This window comes from Myxocyprinus asiaticus, chromosome 13 (genome assembly GCF_019703515.2).
Source record: "Myxocyprinus asiaticus isolate MX2 ecotype Aquarium Trade chromosome 13, UBuf_Myxa_2, whole genome shotgun sequence".
Lineage (NCBI taxonomy): Eukaryota > Metazoa > Chordata > Actinopteri > Cypriniformes > Catostomidae > Myxocyprinus > Myxocyprinus asiaticus.
Genome location: NC_059356.1, coordinates 34,956,458 through 34,974,803, shown reverse-complemented (window position 1 = coordinate 34,974,803; position 18,346 = coordinate 34,956,458). Strand labels below are relative to the sequence as shown.

Below are 18,346 nucleotides of genomic sequence, written 5' to 3'. Positions count from 1 at the left end.
TGAAGATCCTATCCCAGTTTAGAGGAATAGTTCACCCAAAAATGAAAATTCTCTCATGATTTACTCACCCTCCTGGCATCCCAGATGTGGAGTCATCTGGAGCACTTTTATGGTGCCCGTGTGTGGATTTTGGAACTTCAAAATTTTGGCATCCATTCACTTCCATTGTATGGACCTACAGAGCTGAGAAATTCTTCTAAAAATCTTTGTTTGTGTTCAGCAGATGAAAGAAAGTCATACACATCTGGGATGGCATGCGGGTGAGTAAACGATAAGAGAATTTTCATTTTTGGGTGAACTATCCCTTTAATATGCAGAGACAACTAATAGTAAATAATTATTTGGTCGATTCAAATCATTGCTGTTTGTTTCAGCATCCCGACCAGCCCAACATAGCAACTCTGGCTTAACTAATGGCGTGAGTTAAGGGCAGGATTATATTTGTCCAACCAATGGAAGACAAGGGGAGTGTTTGCTAAGCCTGTTTGAAAGCAGGTCATTATTTTTTGCAATTCCATGCAACTAATGGTACAGAAAATAAGCTCTTCACCTTGAAATTCAATCAAACATGGTTCTTTTACAAAGTCATACTCCCAAAATTAGTGAATTTTTCAAGGTGAAATTGTGAGGCTAGTATGCCCAAGGCTCAGATTTAAACAATTGAAAAACAAGGTCTGGGAGAGAGATAGGGAGTAAATTTATGTCTTAATGTTTTTGTAGGTGTGAGGCTTGAAAAGGTGTCTTTGTATTTTAGTTCCCTCAAAAATGTGTTGTATACAGAAATACACACACACACACATAAAACATATAAATTCCCTGGGCACACTCTTTTTAGGGCATCCTTTACTCTCTGGGATGTTTCCAGAACGAGACCAAGAAGACAGTGTTGATATATGGAGATATTCGGAGGATTCTAGCTGTGCTTGCTTTGTAGCAAAACTAAGTTTGCAGTGCCAGCAACTGCATGTACACATTCACTTTGGGTTAGACTGACCTCTGCAGGCTGGAGCCTTGCAATGCATTTTTTCCTGGGCAATAATGATGCAAACGTTCAATACCTTTGTTGTAGCCAAGACTTTAAGTTATTTGCAGATACAGAAAGTGACTTTGAAAAATAAACCTACCCTGAGAAATATTTCCATGAGTAAAAAGTGTGAAAACTAGCCCCGGTCTCCTTTATAATTCTATTTTTAAATGCAATTTTAAATGGTTAACTATCTCCTTTTTTCTCTCTCTCTCTCTCTCAGGGCCAGGCGGACCTGTTGAAGCATGCGAAAGGAGAGGCAGTAGACACTTTGCGACAGATTCACTGTGCTGCTCACTCATGCGGATTGGTCAAGAACGGAGCCTCTACATCCCCTGCATCACCTCTACTGCCGCCCCACTCACGTCCCCTCCACACCATCCACGAGACTGAGACAAATAACACCACTCTGCACTGATAGAGAGCCAGAAAGAGAGAGAACAGAACAAATAGCATCAAAGAAAGATGAAAGAGCAAATAAAGAGTTTTCTCCATTTATATTGAGAGAAAGGTGTTCTTTGCCTCTTAGACCAGGGTACAGGAAACCGGTAGAGTCAGGTGGGTTGAGTCACTGAAGGAAACACAGGAGACAGTTTTACTTTGATCAGTGTCAAAGTACCATGGAGTCACATCTTAAAGGATTTCACTGGCCTGCTCTCCTGTAATAGAGCTGCTGTAGAAAAATAGCTGTGATCAGACCTCCTCTAGCTATGACTTCAATCAGATGCAAACCCCAAACTTAAGCACAGTGGCTCTGCAACTGGTTTTGCTTCAGGACCCAGATTTTACATTGGACATTAAGTACAGTTATTATTGTACAAAAGAATCATTGAAATGTATTAAAATAATTCTGAATTGCACAGGCCCAACAATATGCCAAATTATTATCATGACATTGGCTGAACAGGAATTGCACTTTGTTAATGCATAAACAAGCTGAATTGTGATTTACCAGCCCAACGCAAATTTTGTATTATTATTAGCTATAGACTTTAATTGGATGCAGTAGCCTTTGATGACACAATGTCAGATAAGGGATATATTTTCTTCTTTTTAAAAGTTGATAAGCCTATTTTTTGTGCTGTCCTAACTATTCACAATGAGGGGGAGACTAGGGCTACTATTTACAACAGGGAATATTTATCAGAGTAGGTTTATTTTGAAAGTCAATATCAACATAGCCACATACCTTAAAGGGGTAGTTCCCCCAAAAATGAAAATTCTCATCATTTACTAACCCTCACACCTTCCCAGATGTGTATGACTTTCTTTCTTCTGCAGAACACAAACAAAGATTTTTAGAAGAATATTTCAGCTCTGTTGGTCCATACAATGCAAGTGAATGGTGATCAGACCTTTGAAGCTCCAAAAAGCACACAAAGGCAGCATGAAAGTAATCCAGTGGTTAAATCCATGTCTACTGAAGCTATCCGATCGATTTTGAACAGACCAAAATATATATCCTTTTTCACAATCTGGCAGAACTCCCTTTCGTTATAGTCACCCTGCCTCTGAGAGCCATCCCTCAGCCAAGCTCACAATGGCAGTGTGCTGGAGAGAGAGGAGAGGTGCAATTTAATTACCCTCATTTGGGCAGTGTATGATGAGGCTCACCTGATGTGAATATAGCCTCATCACTGCTGCCATAATAACGTGCTTTTGGACACTGCCCTTACCTACACTGAACCTGATTCACTGCCAGATCCCACTTTATTTGGACACTTCCCCCATGAACACTCATCATTTAACCTTCAACGTTTTTGAACATTTTATGTTTATTATTTCCAATAAATGCCTCTCTGAGGCTCTCTTTCTTGCTCACCCCACCACAACTATAAACTTGACAGCAGTCTCCTTGGTGATCATGATTTCAAGCTCGATTACACTTCCTAGTGCTATTTTGCGCTCTGCACATGCGTCAAGCACTTGGAAGTGTAATCGAGACTGAAATCATGATCGTGCCTACAGAATGCAATGGCAAGATCTACAGTGTAAAAGGAGTTATATTTTGGTCTGTTCTCACCCAAAACTGATAAGATCGCTTCTGAAGATATGGATTAAACCACTGGAGTTGTACTGATTACTTTTATGCTGCCCTTTTGGAGCTTCAAAGTTCATGTCACCATTCAATTGCATTGTATTGACCTACAGAGCTGAAACATTCTTCTGAAAATCTTGTGAAAAAACTATTCACTGTTCTTGCCCAGGAAAAAAAGATACAGTTCATTGAACACAATATGCCCTTTTGTGACAACATGCCCCAATAGCATGTCACACTAAATGGGGAAGTTTGTCACAATGAAACTTGCCATTAAACCAATAGCATAAGTTTCATGTGAACATAAGGGGGTGACGGGGGATCCACCATCATGACCACCAAAACAAAATCTATACCTCTCTCTAAATTTACGCCTGCTTTAAACAGCCTATTAAAATCTTTAAAGCGAAATTTAAAAAGTAAAACTACAGTATATGAAACGCAAAACTAGTCATGAAATAAAAAAAAGGGAAAAGCAAACACAAAAATATGACACCATTGTGTAATTTTATGACATTTACAACACGTGACAACATGCCTCGACCTGACTTGAAAAATTCCTTTGTCATAAGAACACATTTAAACATTTCGGTAAAAACTCTGCTTTCTGAATATAGTTGACCCTTGCCTGAATGTTTACCAGTATGGTGTGATTATGTTCACTTGTTTACCCAAGAGCTATAACAAAAATATAATAATAGTGAAAATTTACTTTGGAGGATAGAATTAACAAAAAATATTCTAATTTAAAGGGGTTTTAAACTAGTTGTTTTAAACCAACATGCAAAACCTCGGCTAGAGAAAACACACTGGACTTTTGACTCATAATCTTATCGTCACAATGATATAGCCTGTGTGACAACTAGCCCCGGTCTCCCCTATACTGTACATTTAGTTGCAGTTTATTATTTGAATTTAGCCTGGCTCTTTTTCCGCTTTCTGCAACCCTATCAGAACAGACCTGTGCCCCACCAGTTGAGAGCCACTGCTTTAGCAAATCATTTTAATATTAATCTTTAACCTCCCTAAACTCCAGATGGGCCCAGATAGCCCAATAACTTTCACGAGGTACAGCACTACTCCACTGAAAAGGAAGGCATTTTGTGCTTTCAAAGAAACCTTCCGAAAAGAGAAAAGAGCAGAAAAGGAAAAAGAAAGGCAAATGTTACCTTAGCACTCTTCTGAGCTCAGAACTGTAGATTGTGCTCTCTCACTCCACCTTCTGGCTACTCCACAGATTTTTTTTATTATTCTAAACTGGATAACATTAAAACTGCAAGCTCAGTACACCTTGGTCCCTAAAAGGGGCCTTTCTCCAGAAGTCTTGTGTGTGTATGAGAGAGAGAGAGAGAGTGTGTGTGATGTTATGTATATATATGTATGTATATGTATATATATATATATATATATATATATATATATATATATATATATATATATATATATATATATGTGTGTGTGTGTGTGTGTGTGTGTGTGTGTGTGTGTGTGTGTGTGTGTGTGTGTGCTGTATTTGGGATAAAAGAAAATATGTACATTGTTTGTAACTGGAAACTGGACTCCTCCTGTTGAGACGGGCTCAACTCGGAAGACTAGAAACTCTGGGAAAAATACAGATCTCAGTTGTTTTGAAAAGCACCACTGAGGATCAGACAAGCAAATAAATATTTCAGTAAATGAGGAATTAATAATTTTAAGACAAAGTCAAGGACACTTTATCATTTCATCAAGGACACTTTCACCCAATAATACACCCTGTTCATGAATATTCAGAATATTGTTATTACTGCTGTTAATATTGTGGGTATGGTGTTAATTAAAATTGAGGTTATTTTATATTTACGGATTACAAAAACCGGTGTCATTCTGTGCTAGTTGTTCATTGGTAAACCTCACAGGACAAGGAAAAGTGAATGGTTGGGAGACGATGATGTGAAATAGCTTGGCTAAAAGAATTTAGGTGTTTACTGTCACATTTTTGTCAAATAACATCTGATCAAGATCATTTCCATCATTTATAAAGCCCATATGATGTTATATAAAAGCTGAATTATATCAAAAATGTCTCCAGGTCATTGCTTTGAGTTTCCCAGTTGTTTGTACAAAAATAATGCTACAATTGTACCACTAACAATGGACCACTACAGCTCAATCAGTTAGGCTCAAGTAAGCCTTTATCGACACCAAACCTGAAATGTGCTCCTTTTAACTCCTATAATAGGCTATTGATTTCTTTTTTTAATGAAACCAAATATGTGTTGGTGTTCACTAAAACTAAAAAATAAATAAAGCAATGTATATAGATTTATTATTTTGCCTTTTTGGCAGCCCTAATGTTGTACAAAGCAAATTGAAAAATGAAAAAGACATTTGCTTACACTGTAAAAACAAATCCTGTTGATTAAAAAAAAAAAGAAAAAAAGAAAAAGAAAAAACTGGCAGTGGCTGCTAGAATAATTATGTAAAAAAATACAGTAAAATGTGAATAACTTTACAGAACAACCTGTACATTTTACAGTTTAAAACTGTTGTAATTTACATGACCATGCTGGCACTGTTAAAAAAAAAAAAACAAAAAAAAAACAATCTGTTAAATTTACAGTAAAAAATGTCAAACTTGATATTAACCTTCTGAAACTGTAAAAATCTGCTTATTATTATTATTATGTATTATTAATCACTGTAAAAAAAATTACAGAAGAGCACGTGATGACATGAGGTTCACCAATAGTGGCTCTTCCAGGAGCAATGACCAATAAACATCTAGAGACAGTGCTCAGTGTCACTCACACAAACACTAAACATCATCAGGGTAACACATGTGAAATTTAAATAATACAGTAAACATTAACTAAACTACATTAAATATAAAACAGAACACCTCAATGTACGTAACTGATATTAAAAATAAGAAGAAACATAACTATTCCCATAAAATATAATGAAATATGATGGGTCATGCAGGGAATTGTGGGAACACCCGATTATTGTTTTTTTACTGTAATTTTAACAATAATTTACTGTAAAATGTACATGTACTCTCTTGTTAAACAATGTAAATTTTCTCATTAATTATACAGGAAAATCATACTTTTTACATCAAAACATTTTATTGTAAAAACTACTGTATTATCTTTTAAAATATATTAGTTTATTTACTGTATATTTTACAGTTAATATTCATTAATCAATTAACATTTTATTTCCGTAGCATTTTTACAGTCTTTTACCATTAAAATTACAGACATTTTTTACAGTGAACTTTATACACTTTTAATAGCACTGACAGTAACATACCAGATGGCATCTTGGATCAGATTTGAATCATCAGTTTTGAATTCCTTCATGTTGTCCATTTCTCAAAACATTTCTTTAATGAATAATTTGCTATCTGAATTACTTAAGAATCTTCTGTGGATTGGTTCTGATTGTGTTCCCTTATATGTATCTGGAAGAGGTGCTGGCATTTCTGTGGCTCATTCACATCCAGACACATTATTTTTGTAATTTGATGATCAGGAGCTTGGCACACCCTGGCCCCACCCCCCATAACAACCAATCACAAAATTGGTGTGATGTTCAATTCAGCTCCAGATTTTCATTTCTTTTCTTTTTTTTTTTTTAAGTGTAGGCTGTCGAAACAATAGCCTTAGCCTCATTCACTTCGCTACCTTTGCCGTTAACGAACGTGCTGAATGACAAAGCGATATTAATAATGATACTGTCGTTTTAACAGTCAGTGAACATATTACTAAACACATATTACAAAGCACAACATGCACAGATTTCTTATTCCGAAAGGACAAAAGAAAAGCACTTTTGCTCACCAGGACGCAGCTACCACCTCTTCCATTTGCGGCAATGAGGTCGGAGAAATAGTTGGGTCAAGTTCAACGGCATCTTCGGATGGTGTCAAAAACACAATTACACCTACACAAAAATGCAGCAGTTCTGACCCAAATGATTTAAACAAGGCAAATCCTCATCAGCCGGCTCTGAAATCATACCCCTGAACTCTTCTCGGAGGGAGGGAGCGATGTTTTTCAGCCGCTTGGTATCAGTCACGACTGTGGCTTGAATATTCTGTAGAGCGCGACGCATGCTTTTGTTTTCCATGTCGAGTATTTGTTGTTGCTTTCTCCGAGAAGGATACTTTCATTTTGAGGGGTTTTAGAAACTAGAAAGCAGCATTAGAACGTGACCGCGGTCTTCAAAAACATGCTTGTAGCCAGGCTCATTTACAAGCCTCAATTGCGTGGGCAGAATTTTGCCGCCAACAGGTGTCAGAGGACACCGTAGCATGTTTACTCGGCCCCCAACAGATAGAAAAGAATCGATATTACATAAAAAGCATGGCAGGTGTTGTGAAATTTTTAGCAGTCAATGAGCTTCCACTAAGTGGAGATCGGGAAACATTTGACAGTGAGGAGGATTGCATAGCTGCGGGGCTTTTTGCCAAGCTGTTTAAATACACGCTGGAAAACGATAAATACGTTGCTGACATTACATCAAGTATCCAAGAAAATGCAAAGTACACATCCAAAACCATCCAGAATGAATTGATTGAAATTTTGGCATGCATGATTCTGAAAAAATAAAACAGAAATATGACACTGCTGATTCAGCTGCATTCTGTTTAAAAAGTGATGGCACAAGGGATCGGTGCAACATTGAAAATGTGTCGGTTGTAATCTGCTTTGTGTGCAGCGGTGTGCCAGAGGAACCTCACATTGGCTTGTTAGAACTACAGCAGCTTGATGCAGATTACGTCACCACCGAAATATTAAGACACTTGTCTCATACAGGATTCAGTTCTGACAATATAATGAACCAGTGTTATGATGGAACATCAGTGATGAGTGGGGTGCCAGGTGGAGTTCAGGCTTTATTGCAAAAAAGGTTTGGCAGGTATATCCCCTACATCCACTGCTATAACCACCAGCTTCACCTCTCCATCATACATGCAATTCAACGTGAACCTTGTACCAAAAGATTCTTTGACTTGTCAGGCTCGCTGTACTCTTTTTTTTTTTTTTTTTTTTTTCAGGCATCATTTTGTCTGTCAGAGGTACAGTAGCCATATCTCAAGAGGTTGTTAGAAATCCACTGGACAAGTCATTTTGAAGTTACCAGATGTGTTGTGGAGAACAAGGAAGTCATTCTTGACATTCTTTCCAAGGTTTCCGATGATGACAATGCCTCGGTTGACCTTGCAAAAGAAGCTTCTGGGCTTCTCTCTCAGCTGAAGCAACACCATTTTTTTTGAAGTTGGCAAATTTCTTATTCATCTTCTTGCCATTTTGAAACCAGCCAATGCCATCCTACAGTCTCACCATGTTGATTTGTGCAGTGCAGCTGAAGTACTGCAGGTATCTCTTAGTGCACTGAGAAATCTCAGAGAAAATGACAGTCAATTGCAGCAGTACTACACTGGCATGTCTACTGATGAGCCCTAACCAAAACGTCTAAGGACTATTAATCCCTTCTATGCTGACTCTGTCATTTTATCACCTATAGGGCAAGAAGGGCAGTCAGGCTCTGAATGTTCCACTGAAGCTCTAAGGCAACAGATGTTAAACATTGTTGATACAGCTGTGTCAGAGATGGAAAACAGGTTTTCCACAAAGAATTTAGAGCTGATGCAAGCCCTCTCATGTTTAATGCCAAAATCCAACACATTTCTTGACATTCAGCTGCTTGATCCTTTCTGCAGTCTTGCAGGGGTTGCAAAAAGTGAGCTGCATAGTGAAATTCTTGTTGCCAGACCAATGCTGACCAAAAAGCTTCCAACTGATGCTGACTATTTGGCTGTTTGCAAACTCTTGCAGGAACACAAAGATGCATTTCCAGGCCTTCATAAACTGTATGTGTCTGCCCTGGTCATGGGCGTTTCTGCTGCTTCATGTGAGAGCTCATTCTCCACTCTGGCAAGAATTTTTGCAACGTTTCGCCGCACAATGCTTCACAAGAGGAAAAAAATCTTGTACTTTTAGTTCATGAAAAATCAATAACACATGAACTGGACATGGATGAGTTTGTGACCGAATTTTCTAAAACAAGCAGAAAGCTAATGCTGTAAATATTATAGTAGTGATATCAATAGTTTGATGCACAGTCTCGGACCTGCACCTGTTGTGATCAAATCTACAGTTACTAAATTGTTACAAAATCTGTTATAGAGGGCAATATAATACAGTGGCGATTTTAAGGGGTGGCCTGTGGTGGCCTGGGCCACCCCTGAAATCTCATTGGCCACCCTGTGGCCACCCCAGAACTGATTGGTAGTTCATCATGTTCATCAACACAAGAACGAGGAACCAATAGAAACACCTGTCAATCAAAGATGACATCTCAGGTCATTTGTTGATTTAGAGCCATACTGACCCAGGGTCAGTTTTATATTTCTGACCATTATAGTAGTGGTGGGACTGAAGCTGTGTGAGCTGATCTTTGGTCGGTGGGGGAAGGGGCAGGTCGCGGGCAGTGGGCGCCAGGTCTGGAGTATAATGGTCGGTCAGAAGCACGAAGCTGACACGAGCTAGCTTCTACCTCCAGCTTCCAATGAGTTGACGACGTCGATTTGTGGTCAAAAAGAAAGCTGTTATTTGAGAGGTATGTTCATCTAATCTATCGTTTAATTTATCCCGAATTTCCATGTGAATGTGAAAACATTTTTTCATTGTTACAGCTAGGTTAAAGAGTAAGCTAGACCCTACACCACATTCAGCATGTTATCTTTATATTGACATGAAATATGAAATGCCATGTTTTCTGATTTAATGATGGAGGTGTGTAAAGCGTTTTACAGATGTATATGTTCAATAGCTAAAGTTATATACAGGTGCATCTCAATAAATTAGAATGTCGTGGAAAAGTTCATTTATTTCAGTAATTCAACTCAAATTGTGAAACTTGTGTATTAAATAAATTCAGTGCACACAGACTGAAGTAGTTTAAGTCTTTGGTTCTTTTAATTGTGATGATTTTGGCTCACATTTAACAAAAACCCACTAATTCACTATCTCAAAAAATTTGAATACATCATAAGACCAATAAAAAAAACATTTTTAGTGAATTGTTGGCCTTCTGGAAAGTATGTTCATTTACTGTATATGTACTCAATACTTGGTAGGGGCTCCTTTTGCTTCTCTAGATTCTCTATGGGGTTCAGGTCTGGTGTGTTTGCTGGCCAGTCAAGCACACCAACACCATGGTCATTTAACCAACTTTTGGTGCTTTTGGCAGTGTGGGCAGGTGCCAAATCCTGCTGGAAAATGAAATCAGCATCTTTAAAAAGCTGGTCAGCAGAAGGAAGCATGAAGTGCTCCAAAATTTCTTGGTAAACGGGTGCAGTGACTTTGGTTTTCAAAAAACACAATGGACCAACACCAGCAGATAACATTGCACCCCAAATCATCACAGAGTGTGGAAACTTAACACTGGACTTCAAGCAACTTGGGCTATGAGCTTCTCCACCCTTCCTCCAGACTCTAGGACCTTGGTTTCCAAATGAAATACAAAACTTGCTCTCATCTGAAAAGAGGACTTTGGAACACTGGGCAACAGTCCAGTTCTTCTTCTCCTTAGCCCAGGCAAGACGCCTCTGACGTTGTCTGTGGTTCAGGAGTGGCTTAACAAGAGGAATACGACACCTGTAGCCAAATTCCTTGACATGTCTGTGTGTGGTGGCTCTTGATGCCTTGACCCCAGCCTCAGTCCATTCCTTGTGAAGTTCACCCAAATTCTTGAATCGATTTTGCTTGACAGTCATAAGGCTGCGGTTCTCTCGGTTGGTTGTGCATCTTTTTCTTCCACACTTTTTCCTTCCACTCAACTTTCTGTTAACATGCTTGGATACAGCACTCTGTGAACAGCCAGCTTCTTTGGCAATGAATGTTTGTGGCTTACCCTCCTTGTGAAGGGTGTCAATGATTGTCTTCTGGACAACTGTCAGATCAGCAGTCTTCCCCATGATTGTGTAGCCTAGTGAACCAAACTGAGAGACCATTTTGAAGGCTCAGGAAACCTTTGCAGGTGTTTTGAGTTGATTAGCTGATTGGCATGTCTCCATATTCTAATTTTTTGAGATAGTGAATTGGTGGGTTTTTGTTAAATGTGAGCCAAAATCATCACAATTAAAAGAACCAAAGACTTAAACTACTTCAGTCTGTGTGCACTGAATTTATTTAATACACAAGTTTCACAATTTGAGTTGAATTACTGAAATAAATGAACTTTTCTACGACATTCTAATTTATTGAGATGCACCTGTATATGGCTAACCTGTGTGTGAAATGGAAGGGTTTGTGCTGTGACTGTACTTTAAATCTTTACATGAGTTATTTATGAGCTCTTTATGTGTATTATTGGTCAGTCAGACCAATAACATCTTCAAAGTTTTTATACCTTATTTGACATTTTAAATATGCAGAGGCAGGGCAAATTGCACTTAAATGCCGCAAATGATTTGACTAACTATTTATTTGGTAATATTCAAAGTAATTGAAGCTATCAGAACATGTGGAAAATAAACCTGAGTAGACACTGTAAATAGAGTTTTGTTTTTTACTGTATTCAGAGCTCAATCTGCAATTTTGGGGTTTCCAGACAGACACCTATAAGCCCTCGTAGCCAATTTCACACACTGATTTGTACCCAATTTAACAATATTTCTGCTGGACAGTGCAGTTATAGCTAATAAATGAATGAATAATTGATTGAATGATTGATTGAATTGCGCCTCAATCAGTTATCACCTGTACTTGTATCTTTTTATGATTATACACTATACCTGATGTTATATGCAGATTAATTCTCTACAATGAGAATAGCTCTTAAAAATGTGTAACTGACTTTTCCTAAACACTTACTGATTTAAAAATGGATGTTATGTTAAAATAACCAGAGATTCCCAGAAACTGTAATAGGTTGAAATAGAACAGGAATAGAAAACTGTCAAATGTCAAAACAACAGTCTGATATTGAATGCAAACATTTCAGTGAATGCTAACATGAGTTTAAGAATTCATTTATTCTACACGTGTAGATGTTGAAGCAAAGCAATGCGATATTTACACATTTTGATCATGTGACATTCATAAAGGTTCTCCCGGTATCGCCACCCCACACTAGGTCTGTGCCCCATCTTGGCCACCCCAGTAAAAATGTCCTGGATATGCCACTGATATAATAATATTAAAAACAGAAAAATTTTTACAAAAAAAACAAAAACATTTGTCAAGACAAACATTATGGCTTGAGAAAGCCTGGCCAATATTTTTAAAAGTTAAAAGTTTGAAAGTTAAGTTTAAGGATGTATGTAGATAGCTAGGTGGATGGATGGATGGATAGATAGACAGATAGATAGATAGATATACAGATAGAAAGAAGTTGGAGCAGTTGTAGTGTATGGGGTGTAAAGCCACCATTTCCGGCCCACCAGGAATTTCACATGGCCCACCTTACTACAAATTGCTGGAGCCAGGCCTGTTTGAGCATTACTGTATCGTTACTCATGCAATCCATAAAACATTACATAAGCAGCACAAAAGAGCTCGTCTTCTTTCCCTGTGGCGTAATGCAGGTGTATTCTGACACAGCGCAGCTATCTGTGTATCATTCTCTCTCTCTCTCATAATTAACTCTGAGTGCTCTCTGACCTTCTGCCTCAAACAAAGGCATCCTGCCTTCTGTATTCTCCTTCTCATTAGTTGTTTGTGACGCTATAGCGCTGTTGCTCTTTTATTCCATTCAGCCTTTTGCCACTGTATCAGGACGCTGCATTTGTAGCTAATTAAGGCAATGCCTTGTCATACACTCATTCTGTTGGCATTCGCTAACGAAGGTATGTTTGCCCCTCCACAATAGTCTTGAAGAACTCTCTATACAATTACCTGGATACGGGTAATCCTGATTACCCCTTTAATGACAAAGACGTTAACAACTCTACCAGTTCTTTATAATATCATAATCCGGCCTCAAATGAGAAACATGGCATTGATTAAATAATGGTGGCAACAACAGGTGGTTTCCTTTGTCAGTCTAATTTATGGATGTAATTATCCTCAGAGGATGGAGGAGTGGCAAATCTATATAAAAACAGTGGTCCAGTCCCTTAAGAAGTGACAGGATCACTGAGATTAAACATCAGTTCCATCACATGACTTTTGTCTACAGCAAGACCGGGACAGCAGCGAAATTTATGGACTGCACAGCCAAGGTGAGATCAATTGGACATTGTAAGGTAAACATGTACAGACCAATTTTAATGCTTCGTGTGATAGTGTATATTTCAAATCTGAATTTTTTGGACAAGTCTGTTCCTTTTTTTTTTATTATTGTAGTCTAGTGTAGATTTACATAAAGGAATAATTAATAATCTGATTGGCTGTAACATTAATACTTGCATGTAGCCTATGCAGTGCTTAAAGTTGGCGGGTACTCACCTGTATGCAGTACCTGCACTTCTATAATTTATTCTACAGAGTACCGGCAGTTTTTCTTGCGTACAACCACTTCTCAGAGTCTCCCGGTACGATGTAATGTCTTTATTAAATGTAAGTCAGCGATTTGATGAGACCTGCCAATCACTTTTATCTGACCCTCCAAACAGGCTATCCGAGCGCAGCGCAAAACTCAGCATTGAGTTTAACAACACTCAGCACGTGCAACAGCCTAGCGCTCGTCTAGCGATCCGTGGTCCATTTCCGGACTGGTCACCGGAGCACACATGTTTATACTGGTCTGGGCGTAGTTAAATTACGCTCTTCTCCAAAACATGAACCAGCAACTTTTTGTTGAGCACATTTTATCGCATCTAATTCACTCAAATATATTTATGCACACTGTTTAGCTGCTGGGTCAAAACTACAGACTTAAAAAAAACGTCAAAGCTGTTACTGAAGTGATGTCAGCTTATATCCAAATCCCACAAACCCAGAATTTGAAAGAAATCTTTGTACATTAAGCCACAGTAACCTTTTCTTGATAACAGTTTTCTACGAGGGGACTTTGCGCGTTGCGTTCAGATTCTGGGCACATCTGCCTACCTGTATATAGTATGCATCATCAATAAGGTGCATACTGAATTTTGTCTTCAAATATCACTGTTTTAGTACTTTGAGCCACGTTAAGTGTTTTTCACGTTAAGCATTATAGAATGTCCCAGATTATGTGAAGTGTCACTGAACCTGCCAATGCATAAATCCTGACAGTGTTTCATTCTACATACAGATTCCTGAACATCAAATCAGTTTGTTCATCATTTCTTATGATTATTTATTATCTGCACAAGTAGGCTCCTGTGTGCAAATTCATCATATGTGCAAGACAAGGAAAGGCTTAAATTCCCCTCATTTAATGGGAGGATAATAGAGAAAAAGGAAGTATAGACTTAATGCTCTTTTTTCAGTTTTAGGCTACATTTATTTTGTGTAAAAGGACAGTTCTACATTAGATTGCCACTGTTTTCTTATGTGGGTTAATATAGTCAAAGATTATAAATGCTCCTCCTCAGTTTTCATAAATAATAACCCTACATGTTTTTATTTTCAAAGTAAAGTTTATCAAAACCTATTTGTTAGTTGGGGGTTTGAGGTCATGTTTATTCTTCAGACAAATTTTAATGTAATTACATACTATTTTAATGTAGGCCTAAATAAACACATAATATTAATAGTGTTTTGTTTTTTTGGTTCATATTATCATGTTAGTTACAGTCACAGTCTGTCTCCCTCGTGTTTCCTAGGACTCTTATTTTGAAGTGTTTCCCAGTATGCTCTGCCTTCATCACTGCCATCTGTTCCCGATCATTCTCACCTGTTTTCCATTCCCTCGTTAGTTCTTGTTTGTATATATACCCTCTAGTTTTTGCATTTCTTTGTCAGTTCTTGTTTGTTGTTATTTGAGGTTATGGTTTTTTTATCATCTTTATTAAAGCTTGCAATTAGATCCTACGTCTCATCTCAGCAAGGACTCCTTACAGTTACAATAAAAGTGTTAGGTAAGATGAATACAGAAGAAAAGTTTGGCCTCAGCTGTGTTCATCTGGATAATCTGGCCCCTGCAAGTAAGATAGTTGAAGAGCCCTTCTTTATAGTATAAAACCCCAAGTTTATTTATTTATGTTGTTAACAGACACAGTCTCACAGTATAATTTATTTACCCCAAAAAATGGCGTTTAATACCAACAAGGAGAGTACCTGCACTTTTTTCTTCCACTTCAAGCACTGCATGTATGATCAGGTTTCAGTGGCATTCTGTGCTTTCAATATGGAAAAGCTAGGAAAAGCAATAATGACATCGATGTTGCGTTGTGCTCCCAGGTAACTGGTTTCAAGCAATCAATTAACTTTCAAAAAGAATAATTTGTTTTTAAAACATTTACTTAAGAGTTAACTGTGAAATTCAATGGGAATTTCTTTTTTGTCAGAAACTGAATGACTGAAATTAATCCACAAGGTTATTTAAAGAGTAATATTGTTAGTAATAACAGCTGTTAGCTTAATGTAACAATAACTGAAAACTCTTGGAATAAACAAAGTTGATTATAAATCACAGTATTTCTTTTTCATTCCATACCAAAAAAAAAAAAAAAAAAATGTATTCAAACTTCAACTGAACGCATTTTTCTAGCTATTTTTTATTTATTTTTTTTATTTTGTGTGTTTGATTTTTGTGTGAAGATTGTATAATTTCCTACCTACTGTACCAAGTCATATAAAAAAAGAATATTCACATCAATAAAAATTACTTTTGAATTATGATAGTCAGACAAAGGGCCACAAGCAAATAAAACTATTTGCAAGCAGGGTCAGAAATTTACTTTTTTAATTTTGGAGCAATATTTGTCATCCGGATCTGATTTTTAGGGGCATTTTTTTTTTACATTTAGGCTGTTTTTTTAAATAAAATAATAATAATAATAAACACTGTGACACCCTTATTTTAAGTATTTACATTAATTCTTGTTATAATGTATTAATACAAATTCCAAATTAACTCAGTAAGGTTATCTATAAATTGAAATCGGTATCGAATCATATTTTGAGTTAGTATGTATTAGGCTTAGAATAAAATATTAGATGTTAAAAGGAAATTCATAATAAAGGCTTTTTTATTAAAAATAAATAAAGAAATACATTTTAAAAAATTCTCCCTACGTTTTGCATTTCGGGGGCATTTGTCACTTTAGGGTGGCATTTTTGCCCCGAGCCCCCATTAATTTCTGACCCTGTTTGTGTTTGCAAGATGATTTGAATGTAATAAGCCAAAACTTTTTATTATTATTTAATTTTGTTTTATTTTAATTACTTTTATTTATTTATTTATTCATTTAGCATTTTATTGATTGCATCTCTCACTTTCCATCAGAGAGTTCAGCTGCTGCTCCTCATGGTGTTTGTGGCGCACCTGGCCCGGGACGCTGAAGGCGTGGCTACTTGCTGCCTGCGCGGCTCGAGGTCCTGCAGACTGTACGACCTGCTGTGCCGCGCGGGTCGTTGGAACGACACCTCCATCCTGGACCACATCGGGCGTTTAAATAACGACGCCGCCGCCGGGATTCTCACACTTGGCAAACGCAAGGTGGGCGAGCGACGGATCCAAGACCGCCTGCAACAACTCCTGCACGGTTCACGGAATCAAGCAGCGGGAATCCTGACAATGGGAAAGAGATTCGATAAGGACAACGGACACCGGTCGCTCGTGCACGCGGGAGGGACTGTGAGCGCGCTTGTGAGTCTCGGCCTCGAGCGTCCGCTGAAGTATCTGATGCCCACTGTACCTGAGGAGACGCTGGAAGTGGACGCCTATGAAAAACGATGACACTTGTCGCGTTTTAAAACCACAATTACCTACCTCAGTAGGTTTTGTAAAGTACCAACACGATCCGTTCTCTTATTAATAAATGGACTCGACTAAATGTTAATAATGGGCATTTCATTATATTTATGGTGAGGGCAGAAGCGTTATCTTGTTTCACTGTATAAAGAGCTGGTAGGTTTCAGTTCTGTGTAGTATGTAATGTGGTCAGCAGATGGCAGGCGATGTAAATATTGTAAAATAACAATGACTTGACAATAAAGTTTGGAACAAGTTCTTTGAGTCGGGAAATTTATGAAAGCATAGACGACAATCAGTAGAGGCGTAGCGATCATTATAAAATATGAGGGACTGGGGCTTTTTACCCCAGTGAATATTTTTCAAAATAGGTTTTATAATCAGTTTCTGTAAATTTGAAGTCTTGAACTCAAGCTATTTAATATTTCCACCGTTGTTGTTTTTTAACTGGAATAAAAGATACAGTTCATGTAACACTCTCATTAGACATTTAATACAACAACCCTAGAGTGGGGCATGTTGTCACTGTATGGGTATCACAAAGGGAACCTGATCACAATGTGGGAACCTTCTGTATAACACTAATTTGAGAAGAATATCTAAAGTAAACCAAAATAAGCATATTAAATAGCCAACATTACATTTTAAATACAGATTGGTTATGTAATGGCAAGATTTAAACAGTTAAACAAGTATGATACTCAATGAATCAAACAGCAGAAATGGACAGGGTAACAAAATACATATGGTAGCACTTTACATTTAGAATCAGAATCAGAATGAGCTTTAATGTCAACTGTGCTCACATACACAAGGAATTTTTTGTTTTTTTGTTTTTGTTTTGTTTTGTGTGATAGGAGAAACAAACAAGTGCACATAGAACATTACAGTGAGACACAGAATATAAAACAAGGTAAGAGTATAAATAGACATACAAAAAAATTGGACATATAACATAAAATGGCGTATGTACATGTGCAAGTGGTAATATATGTGCAACGTAGGGGATGTAAAGTTATTGAATTAAATATTAGTGAATTTACATATGTACATGACATATTTATACAATATTGCCCTATGGGAGTCTTGAAGGCAGTTTAATTGTTCACGTGGTAAATGGCCTGAGGGTAAAAACTGTTCTTGTGCCTGGATGTCCTGGTGCTGAGTGCTCTGTAGTGCAGGGGGATTTCTCCTGAAGTCCACTATCATCTCCACTGTTCAGGTTCACTGTTGTGACCTCCCGTCTGTATGCAGACTCGTCACCGTCACGGATGATGCAGATGACTGTGGTGTCATCTGCATACTTCAGGAGCTTGACAGAGGGGTCCTATGCAGTGCAGTCATTCGTGTGCAGAGAGAAGAGAAGTGGAGAGAACACATCCCTGAGGAGCACCAGTACTAATAGTGAGGGTCCCGGATGTGATCTTCCCCAGTCTCACTAGCTG

General features: G+C 37.7%; 2 protein-coding genes across 3 annotated transcripts in view; both read left to right on the top strand.

The window, feature by feature from the left end:
* The window catches only part of plcl5 (phospholipase C like 5), a 114,590-nt gene extending 110,173 nt beyond the window's left edge, over positions 1-4,417 (top strand). For both annotated transcript variants that reach the window (XM_051714637.1, XM_051714635.1), the window contains one exon: positions 1,248-4,417. In XM_051714637.1, coding sequence (XP_051570597.1) covers positions 1,248-1,442 — 195 coding nt within the window. In that variant the 3' untranslated portion in view covers positions 1,443-4,417. The remainder of the gene's footprint in view (positions 1-1,247) is intronic.
* An 8,846-nt stretch (positions 4,418-13,263) lies between these two features.
* On the top strand, positions 13,264-17,100 carry hcrt (hypocretin (orexin) neuropeptide precursor). Its single transcript, XM_051714694.1, has 2 exons — positions 13,264-13,281; positions 16,434-17,100. The coding sequence occupies exons 1-2, from the start codon at positions 13,264-13,266 to the stop codon at positions 16,884-16,886; spliced, it is 471 nt and encodes a 156-aa protein (XP_051570654.1). The 3' UTR covers positions 16,887-17,100.
* The last annotated feature ends 1,246 nt before the right edge of the window (positions 17,101-18,346 follow it).